General features: G+C 53.6%; 12 protein-coding genes across 12 annotated transcripts; 5 read left to right on the top strand and 7 right to left on the bottom strand.

Moving 5' to 3' along the window:
* Window positions 1-234: 234 nt before the first annotated feature.
* On the top strand, window positions 235-2,387 carry BDY24DRAFT_396659 (uncharacterized protein). The gene is made up of 8 exons (XM_076641472.1): window positions 235-371; window positions 547-590; window positions 737-771; window positions 884-914; window positions 1,063-1,136; window positions 1,247-1,336; window positions 1,475-1,665; window positions 1,767-2,387. The coding sequence occupies exons 1-8, from the start codon at window positions 305-307 to the stop codon at window positions 1,925-1,927; spliced, it is 693 nt and encodes a 230-aa protein (XP_076494563.1). The 5' UTR covers window positions 235-304; the 3' UTR covers window positions 1,928-2,387.
* A 306-nt stretch (window positions 2,388-2,693) lies between these two features.
* Window positions 2,694-5,191, top strand: BDY24DRAFT_138230 (endo-1,4-beta-xylanase). The gene is made up of 17 exons (XM_076636057.1): window positions 2,694-2,780; window positions 2,873-3,140; window positions 3,229-3,243; window positions 3,331-3,345; window positions 3,431-3,484; window positions 3,559-3,598; window positions 3,671-3,686; window positions 3,762-3,811; window positions 3,887-3,979; window positions 4,047-4,137; window positions 4,207-4,232; window positions 4,313-4,408; window positions 4,484-4,566; window positions 4,626-4,690; window positions 4,762-4,781; window positions 4,855-4,936; window positions 5,020-5,191. The coding sequence occupies exons 2-17, from the start codon at window positions 2,919-2,921 to the stop codon at window positions 5,111-5,113; spliced, it is 1,062 nt and encodes a 353-aa protein (XP_076494562.1). The 5' UTR covers window positions 2,694-2,780; window positions 2,873-2,918; the 3' UTR covers window positions 5,114-5,191.
* An 865-nt stretch (window positions 5,192-6,056) lies between these two features.
* Window positions 6,057-7,370, bottom strand: BDY24DRAFT_371468 (uncharacterized protein; the record flags this gene model as incomplete). The annotated part of the gene is made up of 4 exons (XM_076638161.1): window positions 6,057-6,070; window positions 6,149-6,570; window positions 6,652-6,674; window positions 6,750-7,370. 4 exons carry the CDS (start codon window positions 7,368-7,370, stop codon window positions 6,057-6,059), a joined length of 1,080 nt encoding a protein of 359 aa, XP_076494561.1.
* A 1,183-nt stretch (window positions 7,371-8,553) lies between these two features.
* On the bottom strand, window positions 8,554-9,914 carry BDY24DRAFT_396647 (uncharacterized protein). Its single transcript, XM_076641471.1, has 5 exons — window positions 9,571-9,914; window positions 9,409-9,475; window positions 9,100-9,266; window positions 8,938-9,013; window positions 8,554-8,752 (listed from the first exon to the last, which is right to left on the bottom strand). Exons 1-5 carry the CDS (start codon window positions 9,637-9,639, stop codon window positions 8,673-8,675), a joined length of 459 nt encoding a protein of 152 aa, XP_076494560.1. The 5' UTR covers window positions 9,640-9,914; the 3' UTR covers window positions 8,554-8,672.
* REE1 (Ree1p) lies at window positions 9,904-11,015 on the top strand. Its single transcript, XM_076641470.1, is given in 5 exon segments — window positions 9,904-10,047; window positions 10,162-10,303; window positions 10,323-10,326; window positions 10,489-10,549; window positions 10,645-11,015. 5 exon segments carry the CDS (start codon window positions 9,943-9,945, stop codon window positions 10,942-10,944), a joined length of 612 nt encoding a protein of 203 aa, XP_076494559.1. The 5' UTR covers window positions 9,904-9,942; the 3' UTR covers window positions 10,945-11,015.
* An 18-nt stretch (window positions 11,016-11,033) lies between these two features.
* On the bottom strand, window positions 11,034-12,350 carry BDY24DRAFT_396641 (uncharacterized protein). Its single transcript, XM_076641469.1, has 4 exons — window positions 11,950-12,350; window positions 11,694-11,872; window positions 11,540-11,623; window positions 11,034-11,464 (listed from the first exon to the last, which is right to left on the bottom strand). The coding sequence occupies exons 1-4, from the start codon at window positions 12,010-12,012 to the stop codon at window positions 11,176-11,178; spliced, it is 615 nt and encodes a 204-aa protein (XP_076494558.1). The 5' UTR covers window positions 12,013-12,350; the 3' UTR covers window positions 11,034-11,175.
* BDY24DRAFT_138144 (uncharacterized protein) lies at window positions 12,128-13,204 on the bottom strand. The gene is made up of 6 exons (XM_076636056.1): window positions 13,188-13,204; window positions 12,879-13,134; window positions 12,663-12,814; window positions 12,560-12,583; window positions 12,221-12,497; window positions 12,128-12,156 (listed from the first exon to the last, which is right to left on the bottom strand). Exons 2-5 carry the CDS (start codon window positions 12,944-12,946, stop codon window positions 12,307-12,309), a joined length of 435 nt encoding a protein of 144 aa, XP_076494557.1. The 5' UTR covers window positions 12,947-13,134; window positions 13,188-13,204; the 3' UTR covers window positions 12,128-12,156; window positions 12,221-12,306.
* Window positions 13,193-14,012, bottom strand: BDY24DRAFT_138085 (uncharacterized protein). Its single transcript, XM_076636055.1, has 2 exons — window positions 13,483-14,012; window positions 13,193-13,409 (listed from the first exon to the last, which is right to left on the bottom strand). The coding sequence occupies exons 1-2, from the start codon at window positions 13,872-13,874 to the stop codon at window positions 13,337-13,339; spliced, it is 465 nt and encodes a 154-aa protein (XP_076494556.1). The 5' UTR covers window positions 13,875-14,012; the 3' UTR covers window positions 13,193-13,336.
* On the bottom strand, window positions 14,001-16,774 carry TMS1 (Tms1p). The gene is made up of 12 exons (XM_076641468.1): window positions 16,734-16,774; window positions 16,536-16,664; window positions 16,375-16,403; window positions 16,112-16,243; window positions 15,933-16,036; window positions 15,833-15,853; window positions 15,686-15,759; window positions 15,117-15,616; window positions 14,812-14,987; window positions 14,612-14,726; window positions 14,463-14,527; window positions 14,001-14,319 (listed from the first exon to the last, which is right to left on the bottom strand). Coding segments are annotated over exons 1-12 (1,536 nt in total). The 5' UTR covers window positions 16,735-16,774; the 3' UTR covers window positions 14,001-14,129.
* A 73-nt stretch (window positions 16,775-16,847) lies between these two features.
* AGX1 (alanine--glyoxylate transaminase) lies at window positions 16,848-19,671 on the top strand. The gene is made up of 12 exons (XM_076641467.1): window positions 16,848-17,118; window positions 17,246-17,284; window positions 17,463-17,680; window positions 17,805-17,856; window positions 17,965-18,045; window positions 18,166-18,305; window positions 18,384-18,405; window positions 18,506-18,695; window positions 18,789-18,966; window positions 19,034-19,075; window positions 19,164-19,225; window positions 19,333-19,671. Exons 1-12 carry the CDS (start codon window positions 16,960-16,962, stop codon window positions 19,461-19,463), a joined length of 1,314 nt encoding a protein of 437 aa, XP_076494554.1. The 5' UTR covers window positions 16,848-16,959; the 3' UTR covers window positions 19,464-19,671.
* An 873-nt stretch (window positions 19,672-20,544) lies between these two features.
* On the top strand, window positions 20,545-22,014 carry BDY24DRAFT_435944 (uncharacterized protein; the record flags this gene model as incomplete). Its single annotated transcript, XM_076644202.1, has 6 exons — window positions 20,545-20,865; window positions 20,941-20,994; window positions 21,063-21,269; window positions 21,369-21,770; window positions 21,795-21,843; window positions 21,944-22,014. 6 exons carry the CDS (start codon window positions 20,545-20,547, stop codon window positions 22,012-22,014), a joined length of 1,104 nt encoding a protein of 367 aa, XP_076494553.1.
* A 273-nt stretch (window positions 22,015-22,287) lies between these two features.
* On the bottom strand, window positions 22,288-26,616 carry BDY24DRAFT_396629 (cation diffusion facilitator family transporter). Its single transcript, XM_076641466.1, has 18 exons — window positions 26,130-26,616; window positions 25,963-26,048; window positions 25,799-25,862; window positions 25,631-25,697; window positions 25,353-25,549; window positions 25,028-25,277; window positions 24,662-24,910; window positions 24,435-24,528; window positions 24,247-24,339; window positions 24,038-24,146; window positions 23,833-23,958; window positions 23,640-23,747; window positions 23,452-23,559; window positions 23,293-23,391; window positions 23,161-23,208; window positions 23,071-23,094; window positions 22,777-22,992; window positions 22,288-22,696 (listed from the first exon to the last, which is right to left on the bottom strand). Exons 1-18 carry the CDS (start codon window positions 26,418-26,420, stop codon window positions 22,355-22,357), a joined length of 2,571 nt encoding a protein of 856 aa, XP_076494552.1. The 5' UTR covers window positions 26,421-26,616; the 3' UTR covers window positions 22,288-22,354.
* Between the last annotated feature and the right edge of the window lie 45 nt (window positions 26,617-26,661).

The raw sequence follows: 26,661 nt of genomic DNA, 5'->3' as shown, positions 1-26,661 counted from the left end.
CGTCACCAGGCTCTCTCTTCCGCGAACGAAACGCGTTCGGTTCGTTTTCCTCCCCTCTTGAAAGTAGGATTTCCCTCCTTCACTTGGGTCACATTTCGACTCCTATACGTTGAGAGGAGGCTGATTCTCACAGTGAAGAGGTTGTTCGATAAATTTAATTGACCTGGGGGCCTGTCAGCCGCGCTCTCTGGGGGAAAGAGGAGGCTAGGAAAACGCACCGTTGGTTCCCCTCCATCCACATCCCTCTTCCTTCTCCCTCCTTCCCTTTTTTCTTAATCCTTCCACCCTCCCTCTCTCCCTCACGATGATCGCTACTCTCTTCACTGCTCTCGTTGCTGCTGCCGCCGTCTCGGCTCAGTCTGCCATCACGGGTGAGTCGTAGAGAAGAGAACAAACACGAGAGGAAGGGAAGGAGGAGGAGGACGTCCTCGCTCTCCTTCCTCTCCTCCTCCCTCCCTTCTTGTGCCCTCCGATCCTTTCCTTATCTCCAGTTGACTGACTCTCTCTCTCTTTCTTTTGGATGGATGGATGCACTCTCTCTCTCAGTCAACACTCCTTCGGCTCCTGTCTTCTGCCAGCCCACCCTCCTCGTACGTTTCCCTCCTCTCTCGTCCCATCGTTTTTCGCCTCCTCCTCGCCATCGCTTCCAAGGCACCGCAGCCTCACCATCGATTCCCTCCCCCGTGGCTTCTCTCTCGCTCTTGCTGACTGGATGCTCCTCGTTCTCTACTTGCAGTCCTGGTCCGGAGGAAGCCCTCCTTACTTCGTCAAGTTCGTACCAGCTCTCAATCTTCCTGCCAGGAGTTGAAATGGCGAAGGAGGTTCCGAACTTGTTTGGCTTATTCTCGTCCTTTCCCTTTTCTTTCTCGTTTCTTTTCTACAGCATGAACGTCGGAGGTTCCATCTCTGAGGTCGTGAGTATACAGTCCCATATCTCGCACTCTCTGTACAGTGACGCCAAGAAACGTAGAACTGACCCTTCTCGTGCCTCCTGTCCTCTTCCCTCCTCTCCGCAACCCGCCCCCCTCTCGCAATCGATCCCTTTCCTTTCCCTCCGTTCAGCTCGAGGTCATCCTTGACAGCTCCACCGCTACTTCCTACACCTGGATCACCGACATCCCCGCCGGAACCTCCATGTAAGCATAGGTTTCACCTTGGATTCGAGAGGAGGAACGAAGGGTGGCGCCCGACGCGTGTTGTTGACGTTCCGAACCCTTCCCCTTCTCCTCCTTTCCTCTGCTTTCAGCACCCTTGCCGTCAAGGACTCGACTGGACTCGCCAACTACGCCGCTCAGGTCACCGTCGGAGCCAACCCTTCCGGTCTCACCACCTGCGCGTGAGTTCTGTTTCCTCTGCTCTCGAAAGTAGGAAGGAGGGAAGCGAACAGAGGGCGGGGAGGAACGAGCGTCGAACGAAGCGCTGACCTTCCTCTGCATCCTTTTTTTTCCTCTACCTCTTCTCTTCGACTCTTTAGCGGAGCCGCCTCCTCCAACGTCAACTCGGCTTCGGTCCCCAACACCGTTTCCGCTACCGTCTCCCAGGTCTCCACCACCCTCGTCGCCCCTAGCACCTCCGCCGCCGCCGTCACCTCCACCACCGCTGCTCGAACCTCCACCACTGCTGCCGCTCGATCCTCCACCACCACCGCTGGAAGGGCCTCCTCTGGTGAGTTTCCCCTCCTTTCCGTTCCAAATCTCGTTCGAAAATCGCTCGAGAGCCTGACCTTCCCGCTCCTTTCGTTCTTCCCTCCCTTCCTCCTCCCTCAGCCGTCGCCTCCGTCTCCGCCGCCGTCTCCAACGTCGCTGGATCCGCTTCCTCTGCCCTCGCTGCCGCTTCGTCCATCGCTACCGGAGGAGCTTCTTCCGTCTACGGAGCTTCCGTCCTCACCGTCCTCCTCGCTGGATCGGTCGCCGTCCTCGCCCTTTAAATAGGTGTTGAAGTCGAATCCTCTCCCTTCTCCCTCCCCTCCCTTCTTTACTTAAACCCCCATAAACACACCTATTTTTCGCCTTTCTCCGTTTCGAACCGAACCCTCTCCTCGTTTCTTTTCTGCGCCAACCACACCCCGTTCTCCTTCGCATCTCCCAACAGACGTTCTAGATATCACTCCCACACACACGGACTCTTTTGGCTCGATTTGAAAACTGCTCTCGCCCTTTCGCTTGCATTGCCCGTTCCTTTGCTATCTACTTCGTTCTTTCCTTCCCTCCCTCTCCCTCTCCTTTTCGGTTCTGGTTCTTGCTCGTACCTTTTTTTTACACACACCTTATTCTAGTCTTTCTCAGTTGCTCGTGGTGCTCCCTGCCTCCTGATTTGGACACTCTTCGGGTCTCGTCGCTCGTTTGTTCGTTGAGTGAATCGTCGATGGAGAAGAGTTTTCTTGGGAAGAGGTTTGCGAGGAGAGAGAGAGAGAGAGAGAGAATGTCTGGAGATGGGCATTCCGCCCTCGCCTCTGTTTGAGAAGAAGCACACAACGGGAGAACACTCGAGGGGTAGGGAAAGCAAAGAGTGAAAATCGTGCGACGCGTCGAGAGGTGAGCGCTCTGTTTCGTCTTTTCGCTTCCTTCCCCCGTGACCTGGTTTTCGGACCAGGCTCCATTGGGACATCCAGCCGCTCAGCTGACTCTCTAGACTCTACCAAAACCTTCTTCCAGCCTATGTCCTTTCGAGGCTAGCCAAAAGGTCCACACGCGTCTCGCTCGCTCTTCCCGTTTCGCCCTCAACCGAGGAAAGAGAGGCCGAACACGTTGTTTCCCACAGTCGAGCTGGGCCCTTGTGCCGTCTGTAACCTTCTACTACAGCAGCAGAGCTCTTTCTTCGTTGTTCTGACCTCATGCTCTCTTCTCTCGCTCGTCGCTTTCAAAACCGCTAGCTCGCCCTTTCTGTTCGCCTCTCAACCACCATCATCCTCAGCACCGATGTTCTTTATCTCTCCCACCATTTTCCTCACCTTCTCTCTTTCCCTCTTCGCTCTCACAGGAGTAACTCCCGTCCAGGGAATCGAAGAACGAAACGGAAACCTCGCCAAACGAGCTGTGCTCAGAGAACTCGCCGCCAGCAAGGGGAAGTATTTCGGGACGGCAACGTTGGTTTCTGAGTTTCAGAATGACGCGACTTACAGGACTGTTGGAGGGAATTTTGTGAGTTTTGCAAAGGGGGAGTTGGAGGGGGAAGAGAGATGAGGAGGCGAGGCGAGCTGACTTTTGACTTTGTTGTTGGAATTTGAAGGGAGTGATCACTCCTGTGAGTCCTCAATCCGAAGCTAAGCTCTGCGTGCGACTCTTTTAGAGGGAGCTCGCTGACCTGAGTCGTTCCTCCGTCTCTTCGCAGGGAAACGAACTCAAAGTGCGTTTCGCTCTCGCCCTTGCCCCCTCTTGAGTCGCTCCCTCTCCTCGTCGTCGACCCTGATTTTGTTTCTTTGTCTTAACAGTGGGACGCTACAGAGTCTTCTCAAGGAGTTTTCACTTTCACCAACGCTGATGCAGTGAGTTAAGCTGTCAGCTCCAAGTGTGCTCGACGCGACGTGCTGAAGTCGAACTTGCTTTTGTTCCTTTCCAGGTCTACACTTACGCTACTTCGATTGGAGCGAAGGTTCGAGGTGGGCCTACTTGACTTCTTTCACGTGCTAATCCTCACCTGACTCATTCTGCTTTCACCTTTGACCTCGCAGGCCACACTCTGGTTTGGTCAGTTTTCGACGCGTCTTCCTGTCCTCGCCTCTCTTCGTTGACTTCTCCCCACTTTTTTTTCCTCTCCAACAGGTACTCTCAGCTTCCTCAATGGGTCAAGAATATCTCGGACAAGACGACTCGTGCGTCCACTTTCTTTTTTCGTGAGCTCGTTTTCTGTCGTTCCCGTTCCTAATTCGTTCTCTCACGACTTTCAGTCACTGCCGTCCTCACTAAACACATCAACACCGTCGTTGGAAGATACAAGGGCAAGACTATGCACTGGGATGTCGTGAACGAAGCTTTCAATGGTGAGTGCCATTCCAAAACGAAATGGGACGCGTCGACGGCTCACCTTCCCCCTTGCTTCTCCCTCAGAGGATGGAACTCATCGAACTAGCGTCTTTCATACCGTTCTCGGAACTGGATATATTGCTACTGCACTTAAGCTGGCTGCTGCTGCTGATCCGTGAGTGGCTCGATTCTTGGAAGCGAGACGTCGCTGAACATCGATCGCTTTCCCATCTTCTTTCTGCAGTTCTGCCAAACTCTACATCAACGACTGTAAGTTTTCTTACTTTCTCTTCGACATATCAAGCAGCAAGATTTCTTGCTGACGAAGCCAACCTAACTCTCATACCTAGACAACGTCGAAGGAGTAAACGCCAAATCGAACGCGTTGCTCGCTCTCTGCAAGAGCCTTCTCGCCGCTGGTGTTCCTCTCCATGGAGTCGGGTTTCGTGAGTTTCTTTATTTCTTTATCGGAGCATCTCATACAAGACGGAGGAGCTGATTGCTTTCCTCCTTTCTCGCAGAGTCGCACTTCACGCTTGGTCAAGTTGGAACCGGTGCTGACCTCGCCACCAACATGGCTCGATTCACCGCTCTCGGTCTCGACGTGAGTTTATCGTCAACTTTAGTAGTTACAGTAGAATCTGACAGCTTTTGGTTGAGCAGGTCGCTATCACCGAGCTCGATATTCGCCTCGCTTTGCCGGCGACGACCGCGTCTCTCGCCGCACAGTCAGCTCTTTCTCTACCTCTACCCCTTCGAGCACCTGTTCTGACCTCTAAGATTATTCTTCATTATTCAGAGCAAACGACTACAAGATCGGTAAGTCTTCAGGTCCTTCAGCTCATCCCTCGAACGACCTTGACGCGTCGCCGTTCTCCTTTCCGTTCCTCAGTGACCGCCGCTTGCGTCAAGAACGCCAAGTGCGTTGGAATTACTGTCTGGGACTTCACCGACAAGTATTCCTGGATCCCTTCGTGAGTTTAGTTCGCTCATCGATAAGAGGCCGACGGGAGCAACGCGTCTCACTGACCTCGAATCTACGTTCCGACGCTATCAGAGTCTTCCCTGGATACGGAGCAGCTCTGCTTTGGGACGCGAACTACAAGCAAAAACCTGCTTACGCTTCAGTCGTTGCTGCTTTGGGAGGTTGAGAAGACGGGAGAAGAACGGAGGTGCGAAAGAACGGAGAGGCTGGTTTCGACGAGGATGCGATGAAGCTTTACGACAAATTCGTTAAGGATAGCTGATCCGCTTTGAGAGATCAGAGGTGAGCGAAAGAGTTGGGGAAAATATGAGAAATGGTGGAGGATCGACAGAAAGAGCTCCTCGACGCGTCGTGGATTTTACAGGGTGTGCTCTTCGAGGGGGAGGATCGGATCATTTTTCCACTACCATAGCCCTCAGTCAACTCAGTCAGGATCATAAGCTACGACAGAAGATGTAGACTACCTAGAAGACGAACGAAGACGACCGAGACGAAAAGGCAGAAACGAGAACAAACGACAGTTCCCTCGTCGACCTGACTGTTCGCTCTTCGTCCCAAGCCGAGGCCCGAGTGTTGAATACTGTAGGAACAGGGGAAAGGCGACCGGAGTGAACGGAGAAAGAAGAAATTTTGTCAGCGAGAGGGAAAAGAAGGACGACGTCGATTCTCGAACCTCTTCGACGCGGTGGAGGTCAAAAAGAAGAAGGGAGCGAACCTGGTTTTGCAACGACGAGTAGAAGGTTTCCGGAAGATGTCATGAAAAGGCTGCTGAGTTGTCTGAGCGATGAGCTGGAAGGAGAGGAAGAGAGAGAGAGGGCCGACGCGTCAGAAATAAAGCGCAACGACTTGGAGAGCAACGAAGAAGAGGAAGGGAATCACGTTTATTGAGTAAGAGAAGTAGAAAATACACCGCGTCTCGTAGGGAGAGCGAGATGAGGTCGGTCGTTGCTCTCGTTGAGTGCTGCAGACGCGACGGAGCAGGAAGCCGGGATCAGCTTGGTCGGGACGACGTGGGAGAGCAGAGCGATGTTCGACTCACTCGTAGAGATAGAAGAGCGAGGGGGAAGCATGTTGAGTAGAGAGCACTTGAAGGCTTCTCGTCGAATGGGCTAATCCATCTGGACTGAGATCGAGAGAGGAAGAAGAGACGAAACGATCAGCACCTTCTTCTCTCGCCGCGTTGACGACCTCGAAAGCTCACAGCGTGCCGCCCAATTCCTATCGAACTCCGCCTCCACACTACTAGGAGGTGTCCAATACTCTCCCGTCCTCAACAGCCTCCCGACCTCCTCCCAAGTCCCCTCCCTCACCAGTTCCTGAATCCTGCTCTCGAGGAGTTGGTAGTCGTCCGCACTTGGAGCGCGTAGGGTTTGGAGATGAGGAGTGTTGGCGATTTGGAGAGCGAGGACGAGGGTGGAAGCGATGGTTCGAGGTTGGAGGGGAAGGACGGTTTCTGATTCGGAGAAGTGTCGAGCTTGAAGGTCGGCGAAGAAGTCGAAGAGTTCGTCCCAGGCTCCCATCCGGTTGAGGCAGTCTCCGTAGGCTAGGTAGTTTTCGTCCGAGAGTTCCAAGTCGGTAGATTTGAGGGTTTCCCAGGCTGAGAGAGCTTGAGGGAGACGGCCACTGAGAGGGAGGAGGAGAAGAGAGGACGCGTCCGAGTCAGTGAGGTTTAGCGCAAGAAGCTCTCGAGATGCATCTACTGACGCGAAGCCACAGCCTTTGAGGTACTGAAGAGAGGATGCAATTCAGAGTGAGTCAGTTCTCGGGAAGATGACACGTCTTTGAGCAAAAAGAAGACTCACAACGGAAACCGTTCTCTGATCAATCCCGAATCCTCCCTCCGAGCTGATGAGTTTCCAGATCTTCTCCGTTTCCTCGTACTCCTCCGCTATGTTGTAAGCAGCCATGAGCGAGTTGTAGCTTCTGGTAGTGAAGACGTCCCTCTCGACCTTCCCGATCGCCTGGCGGATCGAATCAACGACGGCGACGAACCGAACGCGAAGGGATTCCACCTTGAGTCGAGAAGACGGAGTCGAAGGTCCTGCTGTGATCCTGTGAAGATCCGTTCGGAAGGCCTTGGTGTACATCTCGAGGAGACCGACGAGAGGATTCCTCTTGCGACCGAAGACGGCGAAGATTCGAAGTTGGTTCGAGAGGATGAACTGGATGACGGGTTCCGGAGGAGGTAGAGGTTTGATACGACCGAGGAGCTTGTCGGTGAGTTCATGAACAGCGATCCAAATGAACTGTTTCATTTCTAGAGACCCTTTCCCCTTCTCCGTGACTCGAAGGATCCAGGATACGGTCTCGATTCCTTCCTCCAGACTCTTTGCCGACTCCATCAGCGTCTTGACCAACACCTTGACCTCCCGTTCGTCCGAAGTGAGCCAGATGCATCGTTCTCCGTCGAGGACCTCTGCCATCTCCGCCGAAGGAGTAGGAGGCGACGAGGGATTCGCTTTAACGTCGAGGAGGAGTTCGAGTAGTTCGGAGGTGGTGACTTTGACGTTAGTGCTGATTGGTTCAGGTAGAGAGAGCTCTTCGAGAGGATGGGATGGGACGGGAGTGAAGGTGGGTGGCCCTTGCCCCTGGGAGCGTTCTCGGTAGGGATGCTGATGGGAGGGCAGGGAGGAGGTTGAGGATCGAGGACTCGGCTGAAACAGAGCGTAAGATCAGCCCTTTTTTCGTGCAGATACAATCGCCCAACGAGCTCGAGATCACTAACATGGCTTGAAGGTGAGCTCGAGGAAGATAAACCGGTGGAATCAGGAGGATAGAGGAGATCGTGTCGGTCGAGGGCTGAGCTCGCATTCCTCCGCGAAGATGGCCTTGACGCTGTCGTCCCTGAGAGGCGAAGGAAAGACCTCTTGATGGGGAGTGAGGAGCGAAGCATCCACTCCAGCTTGGTATGGTCGGATGGGAGCGAAGGAAAGGATAGGGCGAAGGTGAAGGAGGGAGGGAAGGGAGGGAGATGGAAGTCGGGAAGGAACCGAGCTCAACCAATTTCCTTCCCTTTTTCCTCTTCTTTTCTCTTCACCACGACTCTGCCCAACGGAGAAAACTTCTTCTATCGTTTCTTCTCTCTCTTTCTTCTCACTCGTTGCTAGCTCAGGTGACGAGGTCTTCTTTCCTTGCTCTGTTTTTCTCTCAGAGCGACGTGGACACTCAGACCGAAGTCAGCTCATCGTCGAGGAGAGGAGTATGTAACAATTACAGCTTTCGCCTTGTCGTTCGATTCAACGTTTCTTGATGGCTACTGTCTTCTCGTCTCTATAGTAATGCTTCGTGATGGAATCACTTCCGATTTGCAGAAGGAAAGAAGCAACATCGAAAGGCAGAGATTTGAAACGAAGGCGAGGTTGAACGTTGACGGACGAGCAGGAAAGAGAGCGAGGGTGTGGGTGCGAGCTAAGCAACAGCAGATCTGGGAGGTAGCATATTTTCCGAGGCGGCTTAAACCCATACTGGTCGACCGAAGCCGCCACTCGAGGTCTGCTGGGAGGCAGACATAAGAGAGCGCCGTCGAGTTGAAAGACGCGACGCAAAGGATTTCCAGTTCTCTCGAGCTCGACCAGTACCTTTCCACTCCAGAGCCTCCCGAGCAGATTTTGTGACGTTAAATAGCATAGATTGAAGCGTACCGATACCCCTCGTCCTCGACTTCCCTTACAGACCAAACGAAACTTTCTCGTCTTCCTCCTCTCCTCCTGGACGCAAACGCTCCTTTACTTCTTCGAGACGGCCTTAGCGAGATCGGCGAGAGCCTCCTTCCTCTTGAATCGAGCATCCTCGATGACTCCGGCGTCTGTAAGAGCGATCAGGGCGTGGGGAACGAAGGAGGGAGGGAGGAGGAGGAGGAAGGGCGACGCGGTGAAGAGGGCGTGAGACGAGACAGAAGAACACAAGGTGGTCAGCGTCTCACTTTTCGTCCCTGATACGGCTACAGCCAGTCCAATCCCTAAACAGCAAGAATCGGAGAATCGGACTTACCAGCATCGGAGGAGAAGTTCGCACTCCATTCAACGAAAGTGGCATTCTCAGACGCTCCCGAGGTGACCTTCTTGAGCTTTGAAGGAGAAGGGGACGAAAGGAAGAGGAGGTCAGGCTTGTTCCTGAGCGCACACGTAGGTCGGAGAAAGTGGTATGCTTTACAGTGATGGTAGAGACGACAGAGGTGAAGGTCAAGGCAGGCTCGGAGGCGATGATGGAGTACGAGATCTTGTGCTCGAGAGCGCTCCACTCCTCCAACTTGATCGTCTGGGTGGTTCCATCCTTGAACTTGAAGGTGGTGACCTCAGTCTCAGCGGAGGTGTTCTCGTCTGAAAGAAGGGACGAGGGAAGGACGAGGGAGAAGGAAGATGGGAGATGGAAGGAAGGAAGAGAGGGTCAGCTTTGATTTCCTTCCCCTTCGTTTCTTTTGCACCCTGCACCTCGCAAGAGACTTGTGAATTTCGGACGTACCACTCTTGGAGGACTCGAGAGCGGTCCAGAAGTCAGCGAAAGAGTTGAGCTTGATCGCATGCCAGGTCTTGAGGTTGAGGTGAGAAGGAGGAAGAAGGAAGGAAGGTCAGATTGACCTTTACCGCCAGAGATCAAGAGAGGGAGAAGGAAGGGAGAACTTACAGCAGCGAGAGGAGCGTTGATGACAGCGGACTCGACGATCTGGGTGGAGGTGGGGATCTTGGAAGCCATAGTTGAGATGAAGAGATGGGAAGGTAAGATGTGGTTGGCGACAACTTGAGAAAAGGAGCGAGTTCAAAGAAGAGGGAGGGTCGGTTGAAAGTCGGCAATGACGTTTTTGCCTCCGTTTTTGTCGACTGAGAAAATCTTCTCAGTCGTACCTCGAGCTGAGAAGTCAGGACAAACTCGTTCTTGTTCTTGAAGGGTGACTGACCAAAACCAGGGCTGAGTCAAAACGGCGAAACTCGCCTTGGTCAGGGAGACCGAGCGAGACCTCTTTCTTTCCCCCAACTACATCTCTCTCCTCAAGACACAATGGCTCCCATCTCTTTCAACGACCTCACCTTCCTCCCAAACCACCCAGAGATCGATAAAAGCGCTCCTGTGATCTCGAAGAACGGCTCCTCGATCAGCTTCGTTGTGAGCTCACCTTCCTCTCGTCGAACTCAGCTCCCATCTCCCCCTCCCTTTCGCCCCTTCTGCCTCTTCTTTTAAGACCTTTTCTGACCTTCGCTTTCTTCCGGTTTGTCTCAGACGAATGCTACCAGTGACTGGTGGAGAACTCCTACTGAACATCGCTACTCGGGACCCGTCCTGGGGAAGGAAGTGAGCTCGACCGTACTTGAGCAGGCCGAGTGGTCCGTTGGAGTGTCTCTCAGAGGAGATTGGAAGGATGAGGTGAGTCTGAACAGCTCAGTATAGGCTGATACATCTTCTCCGAAGACATTCTGACTTTGGAGGATCTGATGGGATGTTTCGTCTCGTTCCGTTTCGCGTCGACGTGTCAGTAGTGAGTGCGGTTTCCCTCGCCCTTTCCTCACAATTCCTTTCGCTGACATGATCAATTTCTTTCGTTCTCAGTGATCAAGCAGCTCTCTTCCTCTACCAGACCAACAACTCATGGATCAAGACTGGAATCGAGGCGAGTCTGCTTCGATTCCTCTTTCCCGCCTCTCGCACCAAACTCATCTCTTCTCCTCTTTCTCTCTCTGTCCTTCCCGCTTCTCATTCTGTCAGTTCACCCAAGAAAAACCTTGGCTCTCAGCAGTCGTCAACAACCCGTACTCGGACTGGAACCTCCTCCCCTACCCAGCGTCCTCTTCTGCCCTCAGCCCAACCCCCTTCACGTCCTTCAAGATCTCGAGAGCGGGAACCTTCGTTCGAATCTACGTCAAGCTTCCTGAATACGGGTGGACTATGGTGCGAGAGGTTACGAACTTTTTGAAGGATGGGGAGAAGGTGTTCATTGGAGTCATGGGTTGTTCGCCCAAGGGACAGGGAGTGAAGGTTGAGTTCGAGGATTTTTGGGTCGAGTAGAGGAAGGATGCTGAAGGGGAGGGATAGATTATGGCTTATTATGTATCAAGAAAAGTCTTTTTACGGCCTCGAGAGTCTGAATAGCGAGAGCCCCCCTTCGATAAAGGCTGTGAAAGTGAGGGTCGACGCGTCGTCGGCGAGGGAGACCACACCTCAATTGATGCTCCCCGAGAGCTCTCCCAGTCTAGATCCCAGGAACCTGATTAAGCCAATTTTTTAATGCAGCATCTACTATCGTGATAAATCATAAGCCTCCCCTACTTTCCTCCCCGACGATTCGACAGAGCCTCGAGAGTCTGACCTCGTCGAGCTCGTTCCTCGCTCATTCCCTATGCTACGCTCCTGCCCGTCAGCACAGTAGGTCACCCATGCCCCCTTTCCGAAGTCTTCAACTCGACACGATCCACCACGACGTCGTTCAGTGAGACCTTCCCCGCTGAGAGCTTGACCTCCATTCCTCATGAGCTCGATTTCTTGACGTCGTAGGTTGTCCCATAGTTCTTCGCAGAGGCACCCACCGCTGCACCATACGAGAAAATAGTCAAAGAAAAGTGAGAATACGTTCTCTCGATGGAGAAGAAGAAGCTGGACTCACCAAGCGTCCTTTCCCTCTCTCGTTCGAGTCGTCGGCGCGTCGTGGTAGTTCGGAAGAGTCAGAGAGAGGAGCGTACAGCAGCACCTGCGAAACGAGGAGGAGATGTTATAAGATCGATCTGAAAGTTTGAGATCGATGGGTAGGTATCACTCACGAAGCGACGAAGACCGTTTGGTCGAAAAGAGTTGCAATGTTCACCACTCCTTCGACGCGTTCTCCTCTCGAGTTGATCTCGCTCTCGTTGAAGGCCACCTCCATGATCAGTTGGGACTTGAAGCGTAGCGACGTGTCGGTAGAAGGCATGGTCGTACTTCGAATCACGTCGTCGTTGGGCTAGATACCGAAAGAGAGAAGCGAGTCAGTCAACGCGTCCAGCCGGTCGGACGACGGAGGAGAGGAAAAGAGCTCACCAGCCTCGCCACCGTCGAGAACTTCCACAGATCTCCGTCTCTACAGATACCATTCTCTTCCATCTTGCTTCCATCGAAGATGACTCCCTTCGCTCGAGCTCTCTGACAAAAGCCAGGGGTCGTGAACCCTCCTCGTTCTCCCTCTCGAATAATCCAACGTTTCGGGCTCTTGATTTCGGCAGTTCGATCGGGAGATTTACGAGACGTCTGGCGAACGAACGAGTGGATCGAATCAGTTCTATATCCAGAACATCAGAGGAGACAGACGTACGATGTTTGCAGTTTGGACTGAAGAAGGAAGAGGGAAAGACGACGCGTCGAAGTGAGCATCTGAACGACGAGAACTGTTCGATCTTCTCAGACGACGAAGACACTTACCAAGGTAGCAGCATATCGAGAAGATAGTGAGATTAGGTGGTGGTGCAGCGAGAGTGAACGTGAGCCGAAGAGGAGCGGCGATGATGAACTGATCCGCTTGAAGGCGAGAGCTAAGGGGCCAAAAAATTTAGAGTGCGTCTCCTTGTGAACGGCGAGTTGAAGCACGGCCGCTATGAAATCGAGAGTGTGGTCAGTTCGGAGTCACACGAGCACGGAGACGATGAGGACGAACTGCTGCTCTCCGTCTGAGGGTTGCCTGAGGAGACGTAAGGATAAAATAAGCCAGACAAGTCAGAAATCGCGACGCGTCGCATGTACTCGAAGATCGCACTCACAGACAACCCAAACCTGCTTCTGATCCGCCAAATCTCTCCTCAGATAGCTACCCGATCCCAGAACGGTCGCTGCTACGTGATACTGAACTCTCCCCGAAGCAGATCGATCCGAGACGGGCGAAGTTGAAGGCACGGTGAAGCAAAATTCCCAGCTGTATACAGTGAACGGGCGTCAGTCTCACGTCCTCGTCCTACAGAAGAACTGTTCAGACTCACGTGCTAACTCCCTTCTCGAGCCATATCCCAGCTTCAGAACCTCCGTCGATGAGAAGCGTCTTCGACATGAACTTTGTGTCCTCCAAGCTCTCACCTGGCGAGGATGGAGGAAAAGCGAGGCGATCTTGACCGACGAGCTCGACCTGAAGTCCTTTGACGAGACGACGTTCAGGTGAGACGACATTGACGAAGCCGGAGATTTGTCCCTAACGAAAAAAAAGAACGAAAAAGATGCGAAGAAGGGGAGGAGTCAGGGCTTCATTCGGAAATGCATCCTCGCCGACTCGTCCGAAAGCGAGTCGAGCTCACATCCTTTCCTTCTTGCACCTCGTCCAACCCGTAGTCTTGAAGGCTCAGACCGAACGAATCCCTCCTCGGTGGAGACAGGAAGATTAGGGTCTCTGCGAGGACGAGTTGAATGCTTGGCTTTGAGAGGCTGAGGGTGAGGGCTGAGGAGATCAAGTGAGGGAGGAGAGGAGGCGGAGAGGCAGGACAGGCGAGGGATTCGTTAAGGGGAAAGATAGGGGCGATCTACGGAGCAAGATATCGTCTCAAAGTTAGCCCTAGTTGGAGGCAGCTAGAGGAGGAGGAGGAAGAACAAGGCCTACTCACAGCGTCACTGGAAGGAAGAGCGCTGATACTGGAGGGAGGAGTTGAGCTCGACGAAGCTGTCGAAACCGAAAAGTAGTCGGGAGGAGGCGGTTCGATGGAAGAGGAGGAAGCAGTCGTTGCTGAAGAGCGACGAGAGTTGAAGAGGAGCGAAGAGCGTGTGAGGGATGGAGATCTCATTAACAAACAGAAGATGAGTGGGTGATGGTTGGAGAGCAAACAAAGGAGAAGGGAGAGGGAGAGAGGACGAGTCAGAATCAGAGCGCCTCGAGTGAGTCCTGTTTCCCCGCCTTCTTGGTTGGTAAGATTTCGAGCTTCGGAATTTCCGATGCGAGATACGAACGCATGGGGCTGACAGGGATGACTCGAAATTGTCCGATAGGGCATGAACAGGGCCTGAAGGGGAGGAGAGAAGAGAGGGAAGGCTTGAGGGCTGAACGAGTCGACGAGGACGCGACTTTTGCTCCTCAGTTCCTTCCGTCTCTCAAGAATTCTCCGCCCAACCCTCGACTCGAGAAATTGCTCAATCCTACCAAGACTGAGATTCCAAACGTCAATGAGTGACGCAGGCAGATAACGTAGATCTCGACTAAACTAACTCTCAGCGACGCGCTCGACTCAACTCCTCTGCCCTCGTGCTCCCTACACCTCCCCAAACCTATCGGGAAGAATTACCGGCGCGTACAGACTCCAGAGATAGAGCGCTACGGCCAACCAAGAGGAGACGATCCTCATCCACATGGCTCCTTCTGAGCGTCCGATGTAGACGTCGGTAGGGTCGTCGGAGGAAGGGTCGGCGTTGGATGCGGTTGGGGAGGTGGAGACGACTCGCCTGTTTGCCGAAGAAGCAGGAAAGGAGGAGAAAGGGGAAGACGAGGTTAGGGAGGGGTTCGAGAAGAGCGAGAGGGGAGGAAGGAGGGAGGGAGGGAAAGGGAAAAAGGGACAAGGAAGAGCGAAAGGAAAAAAAAAACGTACCAGTCCGTCAGAAGACCTGCGACGTACATCGAGGCCATGATGAAGATGATGTGGAACCAGGTGTACTGCTCGAACAAAACCCAATGCCAAAGTCAGCGGAGAAAAGGAGGAGGAGGAAGAGAAGAGAAAAGAAGAGGCGAACGACTCACGCTGTATTTCGTCCCAGTCTTCTCGTCATCCCGATCCTCTCCCGTAGGGTTCCCATCGTCCGAGTTAGCCTCTCCTTCGTCGTCGTCTTCCTCGAGAGCCGAAGCGGGAAGAGATCTAGCGAAAGCAAAAGCAAGGTCGGGTCAGAAAACAAGACGCGACGAACGAACGAAGAGTGATCCAGAGCAGGAGGGCGACTCACCCAGCTTCGACGGCAGCCAACAAAGCCTGATACCTCATCGTATCCTTCCTTCCACCAGTCGGTTGACTCGTAACGAGACCGTGATCTCCAGCTGAATCCTCTCCTTCGGCGAGTCGGATCCCTCCAGGTCGAGAACGCGTTCCTTTTCCGGAGAGAGCTTGAGTTTGGGTAGCGGCCTGAAAAGAGCGATGTAAGTGAGAGAGAAGAGGTGGACAAGAAAGCAAAACGGAGACGAGGTCAGCTCTAGGGAACGAGGACGGGAGACGAGAAAGAGGAGACAGGGAACGGAACGCGTCCAAACTCACTCTCGTAGTGCTATACGCAACAGCCAAGAACGTGAACATCGCACCCATCACTACCGTTCCCGTCCTAGCTCCACTACTCCCATTCGTGATCGGATTACACGTCGCTCCCTTCTCGTCGTGGTTCGCGACCGCCGAACTGACCAAATAGGTACAGTAAACGCTGACCATGCTCGCCTGGGCTAGTCCACTCCTCGGGTTGGCCTCCTGTACCGCTGGGAGAACGGACGAGATGGTGACGATGAGGGAGAGGAAGAGGTTGGCGGAGATGAAGAAGGTGTTGAGCGAGCATTGGGAGCCGGCGAAGAAGACGTAGAGGAGGATGGTCAAGGTGAGGTGGAGGATGTACATCCCGAAGGTTGAACCAACGAGGATGAACTGCCAGAGGTTGGAGCCGTTGGGCGAAGATTCCCAGCGGTCGAGGCAGGATTCGGACCAGCTGTGGGCGAAGTCAACGAGAAGGACGAGACCGAGGAGGATGAAGAGGGAGGCTCCGATCGGGGCTGAACGAACGTGATGGGAGTACGGTCAGCAGGTGGAGAGAGACAGGGGAGAGAATAGGAAGAGCGTACAGAGGTAGGAGCCGTAGAACATGAAGAACTCGTTTGGGATGAGGAAGGAGAGGAAGACGAGGATCATCCAGAGTCTGTGGTTTCGGCGGCGAGCAAAGAGGGTCAGCAAGGCGAGAAGGAGAGACGAGCTGATAGAAATGAGCTCACAAGACTTTAGGTCCCCACCATCTGAAGAAAGCCAGGAAAAGGGTCAGCGAACGAGCTCAACATTCGAGGCGAGCTCGACACCTCTCTGAGTCGGACTCACCCGTTCTGAATCGAAGCTCTCTTCGTCCTCGTATTGGTGACCCCAATGAGCGACAGCGCAAGGATAAGATGAAGCAGACCCAGAGCAAAGCAAAACCGATGGACCTGGGGCGCAGAACCAACGAAGAACGTGAGCATGTAATCAAACGAGAGGAGGAGAAGCGAGGTTGGACGACTCACTGCGAGAAGACCGTAGCATTTCCCTCCTGTGCAATCCATCTTGACCCAATCCCAACTGAGTTTCTCAATCTGGCGAATGGCTATATCCGTTCTCATCAGCCAGGCGAGCATCGAGTTGACGCAGAAGAGGATCTGAGGGAGGAGGATGAGGAGGAGGAGAGGTCAGCTCGAGTCGAGGGGACGAGGGATCGCATGTGAGTCCTGGGAGAAGCTTCAGAGGCTCGGTGTTTTGGATGGAGATAGGAAAAGGAGTATAAGCTCACTGCGAATCCGACTCTTGTAGCAATGGAGCCTGGGAGGAAAAGGTGAGGGCGAAGGAAGGAAGCGTCCACGTCGGTCAGCTTGAGCTTCTCTCTCTCCTTCCTCTCCTTCTCTTCTCTCCTCTGGTCCATTCTTCCTCTTGTATACTTCTAAAGAGACTCACTGTTACAGTTACACGACTTGAACAAAGCACTCGCTGCTGTTCCTCCCATGAAGAAGACGATTCCTGAAACGAGAGAGGTCGCGATGGAGGACAGGCCTCCGAGCAAAGGGAGAGACATGAGGATTCCCACTGCGAAGCGAGACAGGTGGATCAGATCTCGGTATCGAAAAGCAGATCGATCGGTAGAAGAAGACTCACTGATGGATGATGAAAGATTCGATTCCGAGGCTTGGTCGTGGTTAAGGGGGACGAGACAGAGAGGAAGAGGTCAACCTTCCCCTCTTGAGAGCTTGACCTCTCCTTCCCGACCAACTTCCACCCTCTCCCTAAACCAAATTTTCACTCTCTGATCTCACAGATCTCACCCTTGGACCTTCTTCTCCCTCTCTATCCAAATCTCTGTGAAACTTTCACCTTGAAATCGATGTCTATTCTTCCGGTAATCGGACGCTCTATCCGAGTTGGCCCTTCAGCTCGACTCTCCTGCTCCCTCTCCTCCCTCTCAACTCTCACCTTCCCTTCCACACCATCTTCCCTTTCTCTACAGCTCCACCAATCCAGAAACATGTCGTCTTTCAAGCAGGTGAGAGCGCTAGTCTTTCTTTGTTCCTTTTCGTAGGAAGTTCGTCGTTTCCAAACTGACCCGATCTCACTCGCTCTCTTCCTCTCTTCCGCTCCGTCTTTTCTTCTTTCGTCGTCAAATTCTGCAGGAGAAACACAGCCTTCTCGTCATCCCAGGTCCTATCGAGGTAAGCTTTTCCTCTCTTTACATCGTCTCTTCTCTCCTCTTTTCATTCTCAAGCTCACCCCCTTCCTCTCCGCGTTTCTCCCCGTTCCTCCCATCTCTCCTCCTCTTCGCCTCTCTCTCCCTCGCCTCCTCTCCCTCCTCTCCCTCCTTCCCTCCCCTGCTGCGCTTCGTATATACAGGTCTCGGATGAAGTCCTTCTCGCCAACGCCCACCCTGCCATGTCCCATGTCGCGCCCGCTTTCGCTACTGTCTTTGGAGAATCCCTCAAGATGCTCAGGGAGGTCCTCTACACGACCTCAGGTCAACCCTTCCTCATCGCCGGATCTGGAACTCTCGGATGGGATCAGGTAGCGGCCAACTTGCTGGAGACTGGAGAGGAGGCTTTGGTTTTGAACAGGTGAGTAGCAGAGGAAGCTCGGGAAAAGCGTCGGTTGAGCTCGAAGCTCAATGTCCGAGGCAGAGAGAGGGCTGACTCGACCGTCTCCTCGTTCTTTCCTTCTGTGCTCGTTTCCCTGGTGCAGTGGATACTTCGGAGACTCGTTCAGGGATTGTCTCGAGGCTTACGGAGCTAAGGTGTGTCCTACCTCCATTCTTGATGAGCCAGGAAAAAGGAAAGGAGGAAGACCTCGAGCTCACCTTCCCTCCCCCTCCCTCGCCTCGCTTCCCTCTCTCGTCGTAAAGGTCACCACCCTCCCCTCCCCCATCGGAGGAGCTCCTACCAAGGAGGAGATCACCAAAGCTTTGAAGGAGAAGAAGTACAAGGTGAGTCTACTAGCTCTCTCCTCTCGTTTAGCTCGCTCTTTCTTCCCTCCGTTTCAAGATCCCTTCGCCGCGTCCAAGTCGAAGCCAAACTGACGCTTGCCGTTCTCGTTTCGCTGCTAGGTCATCACCTTCACCCACGTCGATACCTCGACTGGAGTTCTCTCCGACGCTGAGATGATTGGGAAACTCGTCAAGGAGATCTCGCCAGAGACGATCGTCGTGCTGGATGGAGTGTGCTCGGTAGCATCTGAGGAGATCAGGTGAGTCTTCCGTTGTCTCTCGTTTTCTAATGATTTGTAATAGATCGCTCGAAGCTGACTTCGTTCCTTTCCCTGCAGGTTCGACGACTGGGGAATCGATGTTCGTCGCTCTCGTCTTCCTCCCTCTTTGCGCGCCTGTCCCTCCTAGCCTCAAAACTGACACCCCACCTTCGCCTTTCTCTCCTTCTCTCACCCTTCAGATTGTCATCGGAGCCACCCAAAAAGGACTCGGAGTCCCTCCAGGTCTCTCCGTCCTCATGGCTTCGCAGAAGGCCATCTCCGTCTTCGAGACTCGAAAGACTCCCGTTCAGGCCTACTACGTCTCGTGGAAGAAATGGCTCCCCGTCATGAAGGCCTACGAGAACCCTCCTGCTGCTTACTTCGCTACTCGTCAGTAACTCGAACCCCTTCTTGCCCCGCGTCGTTGGATTCGTCGCTGACTCTCGTCGCTTTCCGTTCTTTGCTTCGTTTGCACCATCACAGCCCCCGTCCAACTCATCTACGCCCTCCACGCCTCCCTCACCAACATCACTAAGAACTCGCCTTCCCTCTCTGAGCGATTCGCTATCCACAAGGCTGCGAGCAAGAAGATCAAGGACGCGATGGAGGAGCTCGGACTGGGATTCATTCCTCTCAGTCGAGACGCTTCTGCGAATGGAATGTGAGTCGGGTATCTCTCTTCTCTCCTTTGCGTGGGCGTTTCTGACGCTGTGGTTTCGTTCAAACAGGTCCGCTATCAAATTCCCTCCAGGCATCGCCGCTACCGATCTGTTCGTCGCGTCTCTCTCTCTCTCTTCCCCTCGTTTCCTTTTCGTCCGCTCACTCCTTCCCTTCCTTTCCTCATTCAATCTTCATCAGGCTTCCTAAACTCGCAGCCAAGGGAGTCGTCATGGCCGGAGGACTGCACAAGGACGTGAAAGGTTCGTCTACCTTAGCCTCCTTCCCCTCTTCTCCCTTTCCTTCTTTCTCCATTCCCCAAACTCACCCCTTCGCTTCTTCCCTTCCCTCGCCTTCCTTGCTATTACAGCCACCTACTGGCGAGTCGGCCACATGGGCATCTCCGTCACGGATTCTTCTCGAGGAGACGTCGACAGGATCATCGAGACGATCAAGGAGAGTTTGAAGGAGGCTGGGTACCAAGGAAAGGCGAAGAATTGACTAAAGGCAAAGCTCTAAGTTTTGATTCATCCATGCTCAATTTGTATGTATCTAGTTTAGGGTTTGATCAACTTTTTCACGGGACGGGGAGACGAGGGAGGGAGCGAGGCAGGGCAGGAGAGAGGTTGTAGGTTTTTAGGTTTGGCTTGTTATGGATTTGGATGAAGAACGCTTGTACTAGACTTTGATGATGGAGAGGAGAGTATGGGAAAGGCAGGGGGGGGGCAGAAAAGAGAGGGGAGTTCTAGACGCGTCGAAGAACTGATTCAGCCTCGTCTTTTCTGTTCGTGCTCCAGAAAGCAACGCACTGCCTCCTCGAACCGAAGCGTGATATGCCAGTACTGCAGCTTTCGTATTTGAGGAAGAGCCTCGTGAAGGAAAGACCGAAAAGATCGAAGAGCTCGACGACGCGCTCTGGTCCAGCTTCCCAACAACCCTAGATCGGCGTCGTTTTGGTCAACCCATACAGTTATGCACCATCTCGCAAAATCTGTTCCTTTCCAACTCGTTTTCTTCTCCTCTCAATACTCGTGCCCTCCTGCGCCTCGTCTCGTTGGCTCTTCCCTGCTCTTCCTCATTTTCCACTCCCTTGGCGCTACCCATTTTGACGAATCACCGAGATCGAAGACTCTCAATTCGTTGCTCACAACGGCTTAAAACGGAGGTGCTGCTGGTGGAAGGGGTGGTTTCTGGTGAGAAGAGGAAGGCGAGTCGCGTCTCGTTTCGTTTCCTGTTTCTTGTGCGCTCTCCCTTCCTTCTTCTTTCTTGATCTCGGTATGTATATCTTCTCTGAGCTCGTATCAATGATTATATGGCTATATAACTAACCTGTTTACCGTTACAACACCTCTACCTACGAAGCAAACGAAAGAAATCGACGGCGCACCTCGACGTATCCTGGGACATCCCTTGAACATAGCGACGGCCCTGAACTCCAACGAGGATGTTTTTCAGTTACCCTTGAGGCAGAAGAAGAGGGTTGGAAGGGAAACGACGGAGGTGAGCTCTGTCCGTTTCTCCTCCCCGACCACATCATCGCCTCTCTCCTCCCTTCCCCTCCTTTCTCCCTCCTTCCTTCAACATGTCTAGCCCTTTCACTGTCACCCAATTCCCTAAAGGTCACCGTGCGCTCGAACTCTACTTGAACTTGGCCACGAAGGACCTCCAAGGGATCGCCTCTGCATCGGAGATCGAGGACTTCAAGCAGCGAGCGAGAGCGAATCCTGAGTGCATCAACCTCGTTCACAGCGGTCCCACATCCTGGTCAGGAGGACTTCCCTACGTAAAGCCTACCATCGAGCAGTTTGATCCTTTGGCGAAGGCTCTCGGGTTGGATCGAGAGGGAGGATGGAAGAGCGTCTGGAAGGAGATGGAGCAGAACAGGGAACGACTTTGCAAGCTCGTAAGTTCTCTTGACGCCCATTCTCTCTCTGTCAAAGAGATCCTGACTGAGCTTTCGACGTATCTCGAATTGTAGGTATGGAAGTCTCTCGAATGGGCTAGCGAGATCAATTGTGGCAACACCTTTTGTGTGAGCTCTTCCTCCCCTCCTCCTCCTCCTCCTCCGCGTTCAGCTGACGGGGCTCTCTTCCCGTCTAGTACTGCTTCTGCACCAAGTACCTCCCTCTCCTCATCTCTGCTGTCATCGAAGATCCTTCTCCTTCCGTCTTCGCAACCCCTTACGATCTCGTCCTTCGAGGTGCAGCAGGAACCCAGCTCCTTCAGTTCTACCTCGTCTCTCGACCTGACCAGGCCGTTCGATTGAGGAACGCCTACCAGAAGAAGATCAGCACGGTTGCTCCGATGGTGAATTTTTTTCCTCTAAGGCTCCTCTCTGAGGTTCATCGAGGCGAGAGATCCGAGAGCTATCGAGCTGATCTTCGACTTCTTCTTGCCTCTGCTCAGAAACTCGACGCAAACGCGTGCTTCACTCACCTCCTTCCCCACCTCCCCATCATCCACACGAGCATCCTCTCCTTCAAGACCTCTCCCCTCTCAACTCCCTCCCAGAGAAATCCTCCTCCTCCTTCCATCGAATCCCCGTCCGTCCAGTATCTCGTCAAGATTTTCGCACAGATCGCTCGCTTCTCCGACGAACGTTGGGAACAGTTCAGCTGGCCAGGAGCCCTTGACTATAACTGCATGGCTGTGAAAGCCGATATGTGCGGTATGGATATCCAGATGGTGATACCTGGCTTCTTCACGGCGGAGCGAGCTCCGATGGGAGTCGATTGGTCGACCTGTGCGGCTGGAAGAGTCGAAGGGTGCACCGAGAGAGATCCGAAGAAGATGAAGGCTTGTTCGAGGGTGAGTTTTTGTTTTCTTTCACAGTTCGAACGGAATCTTTTCTTCCTCCTACTGACCGAGTTTGTAACCCTTCGTTAGTGCCGTTGCATGTTCTATTGCTGCACCAGTGCGATCATCCTCTTCGTCGTTCTTCGAGACCTCTCCCTGACTCGAGTCTTTCTTTCGCTTCACAGAGCATCAAGCTCAAGATTGGAAGGGAGGAATGCATAAGCCTCTCTGCCAGCCGATTATCTGGGATGCCTGAGCTCGCAGCGACGACGTCGGGAGCCCGAGAGGTCGATGCCGTAGAGTCGTAGACTCGATTTGATGACTTTCCTTTCCCCTTCGTTCTTTCGTTCGCAAACGGAGCTCAAAGCGACTTTGCCCTTCGCATATATCAGGAGTAGATGAAAGTGCAAGCAAGGTGAGAACGGCAACGGTATCGGAAAGGCAGGCTTCAAAAAGGGAGGTGCTCGCCCCAGTCGCGTCGTCTCCCGCTCGTCTTCCTCTTTCTCGAGACCCAACGAACCACGAAAGCGAAAGGAAACTCGATCATCAAGATCTCCCAACCCACCGACTCTAACCAGCCTCCATCTCTCCACTCCTCAAGTCAGACAACTACAGAACCCCTTCCCTCCCATCCCGCCTCCTCCTTCCCGACTCGGCTCGACCTGCACGTTCAACTCGCTCAACCCTCGAATCTTACTCTTCAACAGCTTCTTCACCTTCCCCACCACCTCCTCCACATTCGAGTACGTCTTGGCATGCTGGTAGCCTTGCTGAACAGCTTCGGACGGCCGTCCAGGGTCGGCGTGGGTGTTGGAGGAGGAAGAGGAAGAGGCGGTGGCTGGGAGGAGATGGATGTGGATGGAACCGACGTAGCAGGATCCGTCCTTGGGCCAGAACCGAGGAGCGCCGTAGGAGGCTAGACCTTTGATTTGGGAGAGCTGAGGTGGAAGGAGAAAAAAGGGGAAGGAGCTTCAGCGTCGCGTCGTCGAACGAACCAGAGAGGGAGGAGACGACCCACCTCCGACAGCGCAGCTCTCACATCCTTCTCCATATCCGCTCCCGCATCCAAACACAGCACCTTCCCACTGTCGATCACGAGCGGGACGACGGACGCGACGATGAGGGTTGCGATGAGGAGGGATGCGATGGGATCCCATCCGGTCCAGCCGGTCCAGTTGATGAGAACGGTGGAGATGATGACTCCTACGCTACCGAGGACGTCAGCGAGGACGTGCTGTTCGAAAGAAGAGGAGAGAAAAAAAAAAACAGTAAGTAAGGAGAAAATGGGGGAGGAAGGAAGAGAGGGACGAACGAGGAAGACTCCGTGCATGTTGTGCTGTTGAGTAAACGAGAGAAGTCAGTTTTAGGAAACTGAACGGAGATGAAGGTAAAGAAGGCTCACACCAGCGTGATCATGCCCAGAATGATCATGTCCAGCGTGATCGTGGTCCTGAGAAAGGGGAGAGAAACGAAGTGAAAGTCAGCTCTCGAACGAGACGCGTCTCGTTCCTTCCTTCGGTCCTTCAAGACTCACATCGTGATCGTGATCATGCCCTCCCTCGCAGTCCTCAGAAGAATGACCGTGAGCATGTCCGGAATGATCGTGGTCGTCGTGAGAGTGGGAGTGACCAGCCTGCGAAGAAACAACGCGTCAGAAAAACGAGCGCTCGAAGAAGGGATGTTGTGAACCCACATGATCGTCGTGCTTCTTCTCCGAATGAGAATGATCGTGATCTCCATGGCTGTGACTCGAGTGATCATGCTCAGCGTGGTCGTGACTTGAGCGGTCGTGGTCGTCGTGCTGTTTCGGAAGCAAGGGAAGAAGGAAGAGGTTCAGTCGCAGGAGCGGAGCCCTCGTCGAGAAGTCGAAGAAATACTCACCGAATGAGCCTTCTTCTTGTCGTCCGGAGCGTGAGAGTGAGCAGCGTGATCGTGATCATCGTGCGAGTGATCATCGTGGGAGTGAGAGTGCGAAGAGTGGTCGTGTTTCTGGGAAGAACGAAGAGAGAGAGGAGACGCGTCGGTTTTAGTTACCGCTCTGCTTCGTTCGTTCTTCGGACTCGATGGAACTCACCTCGTGACTGTGCGAGTGAGAAGAAGCAACGACCGCCTTTTTGGGAGGAGAGTGAACCTTGACGGCGACGGGTTTGGGTTTAGGAGCAGGAGCGTGAGAGTGTCCGTGATCGTGTCCGTGCGAGTGCTGAATTCGGGAGGACGAGACGATCGGAGTCAGCATCGGGTCTCAAAGACGAGCAGGTGAGAAAGAAAGGAGTGCTCACTCCGTGGTGATGGTGGCCTCCGGTGGCGAAGAGTCCGAAAAGGTTGATGGCGAGCCCGATGGACGAGACGAGGAGAAGCTGATCGGTGTTCATGTCGGGAGGGTCCACGCTGAAAGATCGAGTTGAAAACGAGCAGAGAACTCAGACTACGAATCTCAAATGCTCGAGAGCTGGAGGAAGCAATCGAAAGAGAGGAAACAACGACTCACATCCTCTGAACGGCTTCGAAAACAATGAACACGGAGATGAGGATCAGGAAGACTCCGTTGGCGAATCCAGAAAGAGTTTCGACTCGACCATATCTGAATAAAGGGGAGAAGAAAGTTAGCTCGTGTTTACGGGTGAACGCACGTCCGGAGAGGAGCGAGGGAGAGAGGGAGGGAGAGTCGAGACGCACCCGTAAGTGAACTCATCGTTCGGTTTCCAAGTTGCCATCACCGAAGCGAACAGCCCCACCCCCAGAGCCATGCAGTCGAAGAACATGTGGATGGCTGCGAGCGAACGAAGGGGAAGAGGGATCGAATTCAGCTCAGCTCAAACGAACTCGACGCGTCGGGTCTCTCCTGCACACTCTCCCTCCTCCCAACACCTCCTCCCCAAATTAACCGAACCCTCAGCACTCACCATCACTAATCAACCCCAAACTATTCGTCCAAACCCCCCAAATCATCTGCACCAACATGTACGCCAAATTGAGCAGCAGGAAGTACCAGATCTTCTTCGATTCTGGGTTGGCGAGGATAGTTTTGAGGTAGGTTCGCAAGAGACGATGGGTTGAGGAGGAGGGTGTGGGAGCTGTGGCGATGGAGGAGGCTGGGTGGGAAGGGTAGAGGAGGTTGGAGTTGGGAGGCGAGACGGGGAGGGAGACGATTGCTGAAAAGAAGGGAAGGAAGCGAGGGAGGGTTAGGTTTGGTTTGGGTTGAACGGGACGAGGATATAATGAAAGTAAGCACGATCGAGGAAGCGGAGACGACGAATGTATAGACTCACAGAACCACACGATCCCAGCAATAGCGACGTCCCAACTCTCGACCTCCAACCTCCAGAACGCCATCCCAACGATCATCGCAATCGCTATCGACGTCGGGTAAGCCAGCTTGGCCGACGTGGGCTTGACCGTCGAAGGCACGAGGAGAACGGTAGGGTGGGCGATGATGGCTTGAGTGAGGAGAGTCGCGTAAGAGAAGTGATGCAGTCCCTCGACGGTAGCGAAGGCGTGGAAGGAGGAGTCGAAGCAGCCCTGCGAACGTGACGGATTACAAGCATCAGCTTCCGATGAGAATAGACGAGACAGAGCAGTGTGGGAATGACTCACAATCAAGAGACCACCCAGAACAACAAAGGAAAGAGCGAACCCTCCGATGGCCATGGCCAGCGTTCGAGCTGTGTCGAGACCGTTCCCTGTTCCAGCAAACTGAGTGACGAGTTTTCGTTCGGGAGAATCTTTGAGGTTTCCGAGGAGGAGGTAGGTGAAGATGGCGAGATGGGTGAAGATGCTTGAGGTGAGGGAGCCTGGCAGGACGAGGGAAGGAAGGGAGGTCAGCTTCAACTCTCAACTTTGAATAACGAGAGGCGAGAGGAACTCAAGCTCACCAGCGGAAGAGGAAGAAGTAAAGACCGAGATGGAAGTAGCCAACACGAGAGAAAGAGTTCCAGGTATCTACGAGGGCGAATAGACGAACGCGAAGGTCAGCTCTCGGGCGTCATTTGAGCTCGTTCGTTCGAGGACCGTGAGATGGAGAGAGGAGGAGACCGACGTACCGAGGAGCGTGGAGTTGCTACGGCTGTTTTCCAGAGGGCCAGAGAGGCTGTGAAGAGGGTGACTCTGAGAGGGTTATTAGAAAAGGATGTGGTGAGCTTCGAAAGAAAGAGAGGGAACGAGAGAGGAGGAGGGAGGAGGACAAGGAGACAGAAGGAGAGCTCACCGTAACGGCGATAGACCTCCAAGAGCTACGAAAAAGGCAAAGTACTGAGCAGCATGGAGTCCAGCGTAAAGTAGTAGTGTAGGCCACTGTAAGAAATAGAAAGCAAAGGGATTGAAAATGAGCTTGACCTCTTCGTCGTCGTTTCCGGACTGGGTTGGAGGACTGACGAGATCTCCTACTAGATCAAACCTGCCTCTGCCTCTCACAGCTCCCCATATGGCACCCATGCTGAGTCCTCCTGCTATGAGTACTACCGGGCTGACTCCTCTCTTTAACGACCACGCGTCTGCTGCTATAGTCGAGTAAGCGGCGATAACGTTTGAGGCGACGAGGAGGAGGAAAGGTTCGCTCTTGATGGCTTCCTTCGTGAAGATGAAGGAACGACGACGAGGGAGGGAGATTTTGGAGGTGGAGCGGCGATGCGAAGAAGGATAGGCGTGGGAGTAGGAGGGATCCATGGGGGGAGGGAGAGAGGGAGAGGGAGGGAGGTAAGGAGAGGACCCGATCGAGCTGAACGAAGAGTAGTCGCGAAGGAGGGTGGACGGGTGAGGATGGAGTGTATGCGCTTAGAGGCAGAAAGAGGACCGAGAGTCGAAGAGGAGTATAGAGAGAGAGAGAGTAAAAGCTTCCTTCTCTTCCAAAGGGGTTGTCGCTGTTTAGGTTGAATTCAAGCTGCCTCGTCCTCTCTCAGCCCTCTCC

Source organism: Mrakia frigida, assembly GCF_051309035.1.
Source record: "Mrakia frigida strain ATCC 22029 unplaced genomic scaffold BDY24scaffold_26, whole genome shotgun sequence".
Taxonomy (NCBI): domain Eukaryota; kingdom Fungi; phylum Basidiomycota; class Tremellomycetes; order Cystofilobasidiales; family Mrakiaceae; genus Mrakia; species Mrakia frigida.
This window is presented reverse-complemented; position numbering and strand designations above follow the sequence as displayed.

Coding starts and splice junctions, on each gene's coding strand:
- BDY24DRAFT_396659 (XM_076641472.1), top strand. CDS start 305: ATGATCGCTACTCTCTTCACTGCTCTCGTTGCTGCTGCCGCCGTCTCG. Junction 372..546: donor GGCTCAGTCTGCCATCACGG/GTGAGTCGTAGA, acceptor TCTCTCTCTCAG/TCAACACTCCTTCGGCTCCT. Junction 1,337..1,474: donor TCCGGTCTCACCACCTGCGC/GTGAGTTCTGTT, acceptor TCGACTCTTTAG/CGGAGCCGCCTCCTCCAACG.
- BDY24DRAFT_138230 (XM_076636057.1), top strand. CDS start 2,919: ATGTTCTTTATCTCTCCCACCATTTTCCTCACCTTCTCTCTTTCCCTC. Junction 3,812..3,886: donor TATCTCGGACAAGACGACTC/GTGCGTCCACTT, acceptor CACGACTTTCAG/TCACTGCCGTCCTCACTAAA. Junction 4,691..4,761: donor ACCGCGTCTCTCGCCGCACA/GTCAGCTCTTTC, acceptor TTCATTATTCAG/AGCAAACGACTACAAGATCG.
- BDY24DRAFT_396647 (XM_076641471.1), bottom strand. CDS start 9,639: ATGGCTTCCAAGATCCCCACCTCCACCCAGATCGTCGAGTCCGCTGTC. Junction 9,476..9,570: donor TCAACGCTCCTCTCGCTGCT/GTAAGTTCTCCC, acceptor CTCAACCTCAAG/ACCTGGCATGCGATCAAGCT. Junction 8,753..8,937: donor GAACTTCTCCTCCGATGCTG/GTAAGTCCGATT, acceptor TCGCTCTTACAG/ACGCCGGAGTCATCGAGGAT.
- REE1 (XM_076641470.1), top strand. CDS start 9,943: ATGGCTCCCATCTCTTTCAACGACCTCACCTTCCTCCCAAACCACCCA. Junction 10,048..10,161: donor GCTCCTCGATCAGCTTCGTT/GTGAGCTCACCT, acceptor GGTTTGTCTCAG/ACGAATGCTACCAGTGACTG. Junction 10,550..10,644: donor GGATCAAGACTGGAATCGAG/GCGAGTCTGCTT, acceptor TCATTCTGTCAG/TTCACCCAAGAAAAACCTTG.
- BDY24DRAFT_396641 (XM_076641469.1), bottom strand. CDS start 12,012: ATGGAAGAGAATGGTATCTGTAGAGACGGAGATCTGTGGAAGTTCTCG. Junction 11,873..11,949: donor TCTCGACGGTGGCGAGGCTG/GTGAGCTCTTTT, acceptor TTCGGTATCTAG/CCCAACGACGACGTGATTCG. Junction 11,624..11,693: donor CAAACGGTCTTCGTCGCTTC/GTGAGTGATACC, acceptor CTCGTTTCGCAG/GTGCTGCTGTACGCTCCTCT.
- BDY24DRAFT_138144 (XM_076636056.1), bottom strand. CDS start 12,946: ATGTCGAAGACGCTTCTCATCGACGGAGGTTCTGAAGCTGGGATATGG. Junction 12,584..12,662: donor GAAGCAGGTTTGGGTTGTCT/GTGAGTGCGATC, acceptor ACGTCTCCTCAG/GCAACCCTCAGACGGAGAGC. Junction 12,498..12,559: donor CCCTCAGACGGAGAGCAGCA/GTTCGTCCTCAT, acceptor TCGATTTCATAG/CGGCCGTGCTTCAACTCGCC.
- BDY24DRAFT_138085 (XM_076636055.1), bottom strand. CDS start 13,874: ATGCCCTATCGGACAATTTCGAGTCATCCCTGTCAGCCCCATGCGTTC. Junction 13,410..13,482: donor TCCAGTGACGCTGTGAGTAG/GCCTTGTTCTTC, acceptor CTTGCTCCGTAG/ATCGCCCCTATCTTTCCCCT.
- TMS1 (XM_076641468.1), bottom strand. Junction 16,244..16,374: donor CTACAAGAGTCGGATTCGCA/GTGAGCTTATAC, acceptor CTCCTCCCTCAG/ATCCTCTTCTGCGTCAACTC. Junction 15,617..15,685: donor GTTCTACGGCTCCTACCTCT/GTACGCTCTTCC, acceptor ACGTTCGTTCAG/CCCCGATCGGAGCCTCCCTC.
- AGX1 (XM_076641467.1), top strand. CDS start 16,960: ATGTCTATTCTTCCGGTAATCGGACGCTCTATCCGAGTTGGCCCTTCA. Junction 18,306..18,383: donor GTAGCATCTGAGGAGATCAG/GTGAGTCTTCCG, acceptor CTTTCCCTGCAG/GTTCGACGACTGGGGAATCG. Junction 18,696..18,788: donor TGCTGCTTACTTCGCTACTC/GTCAGTAACTCG, acceptor GCACCATCACAG/CCCCCGTCCAACTCATCTAC.
- BDY24DRAFT_396629 (XM_076641466.1), bottom strand. CDS start 26,420: ATGGATCCCTCCTACTCCCACGCCTATCCTTCTTCGCATCGCCGCTCC. Junction 23,560..23,639: donor ACAAGAAGAAGGCTCATTCG/GTGAGTATTTCT, acceptor CTTCCGAAACAG/CACGACGACCACGACCGCTC. Junction 22,697..22,776: donor TGAGAGCTGCGCTGTCGGAG/GTGGGTCGTCTC, acceptor CTTCCACCTCAG/CTCTCCCAAATCAAAGGTCT.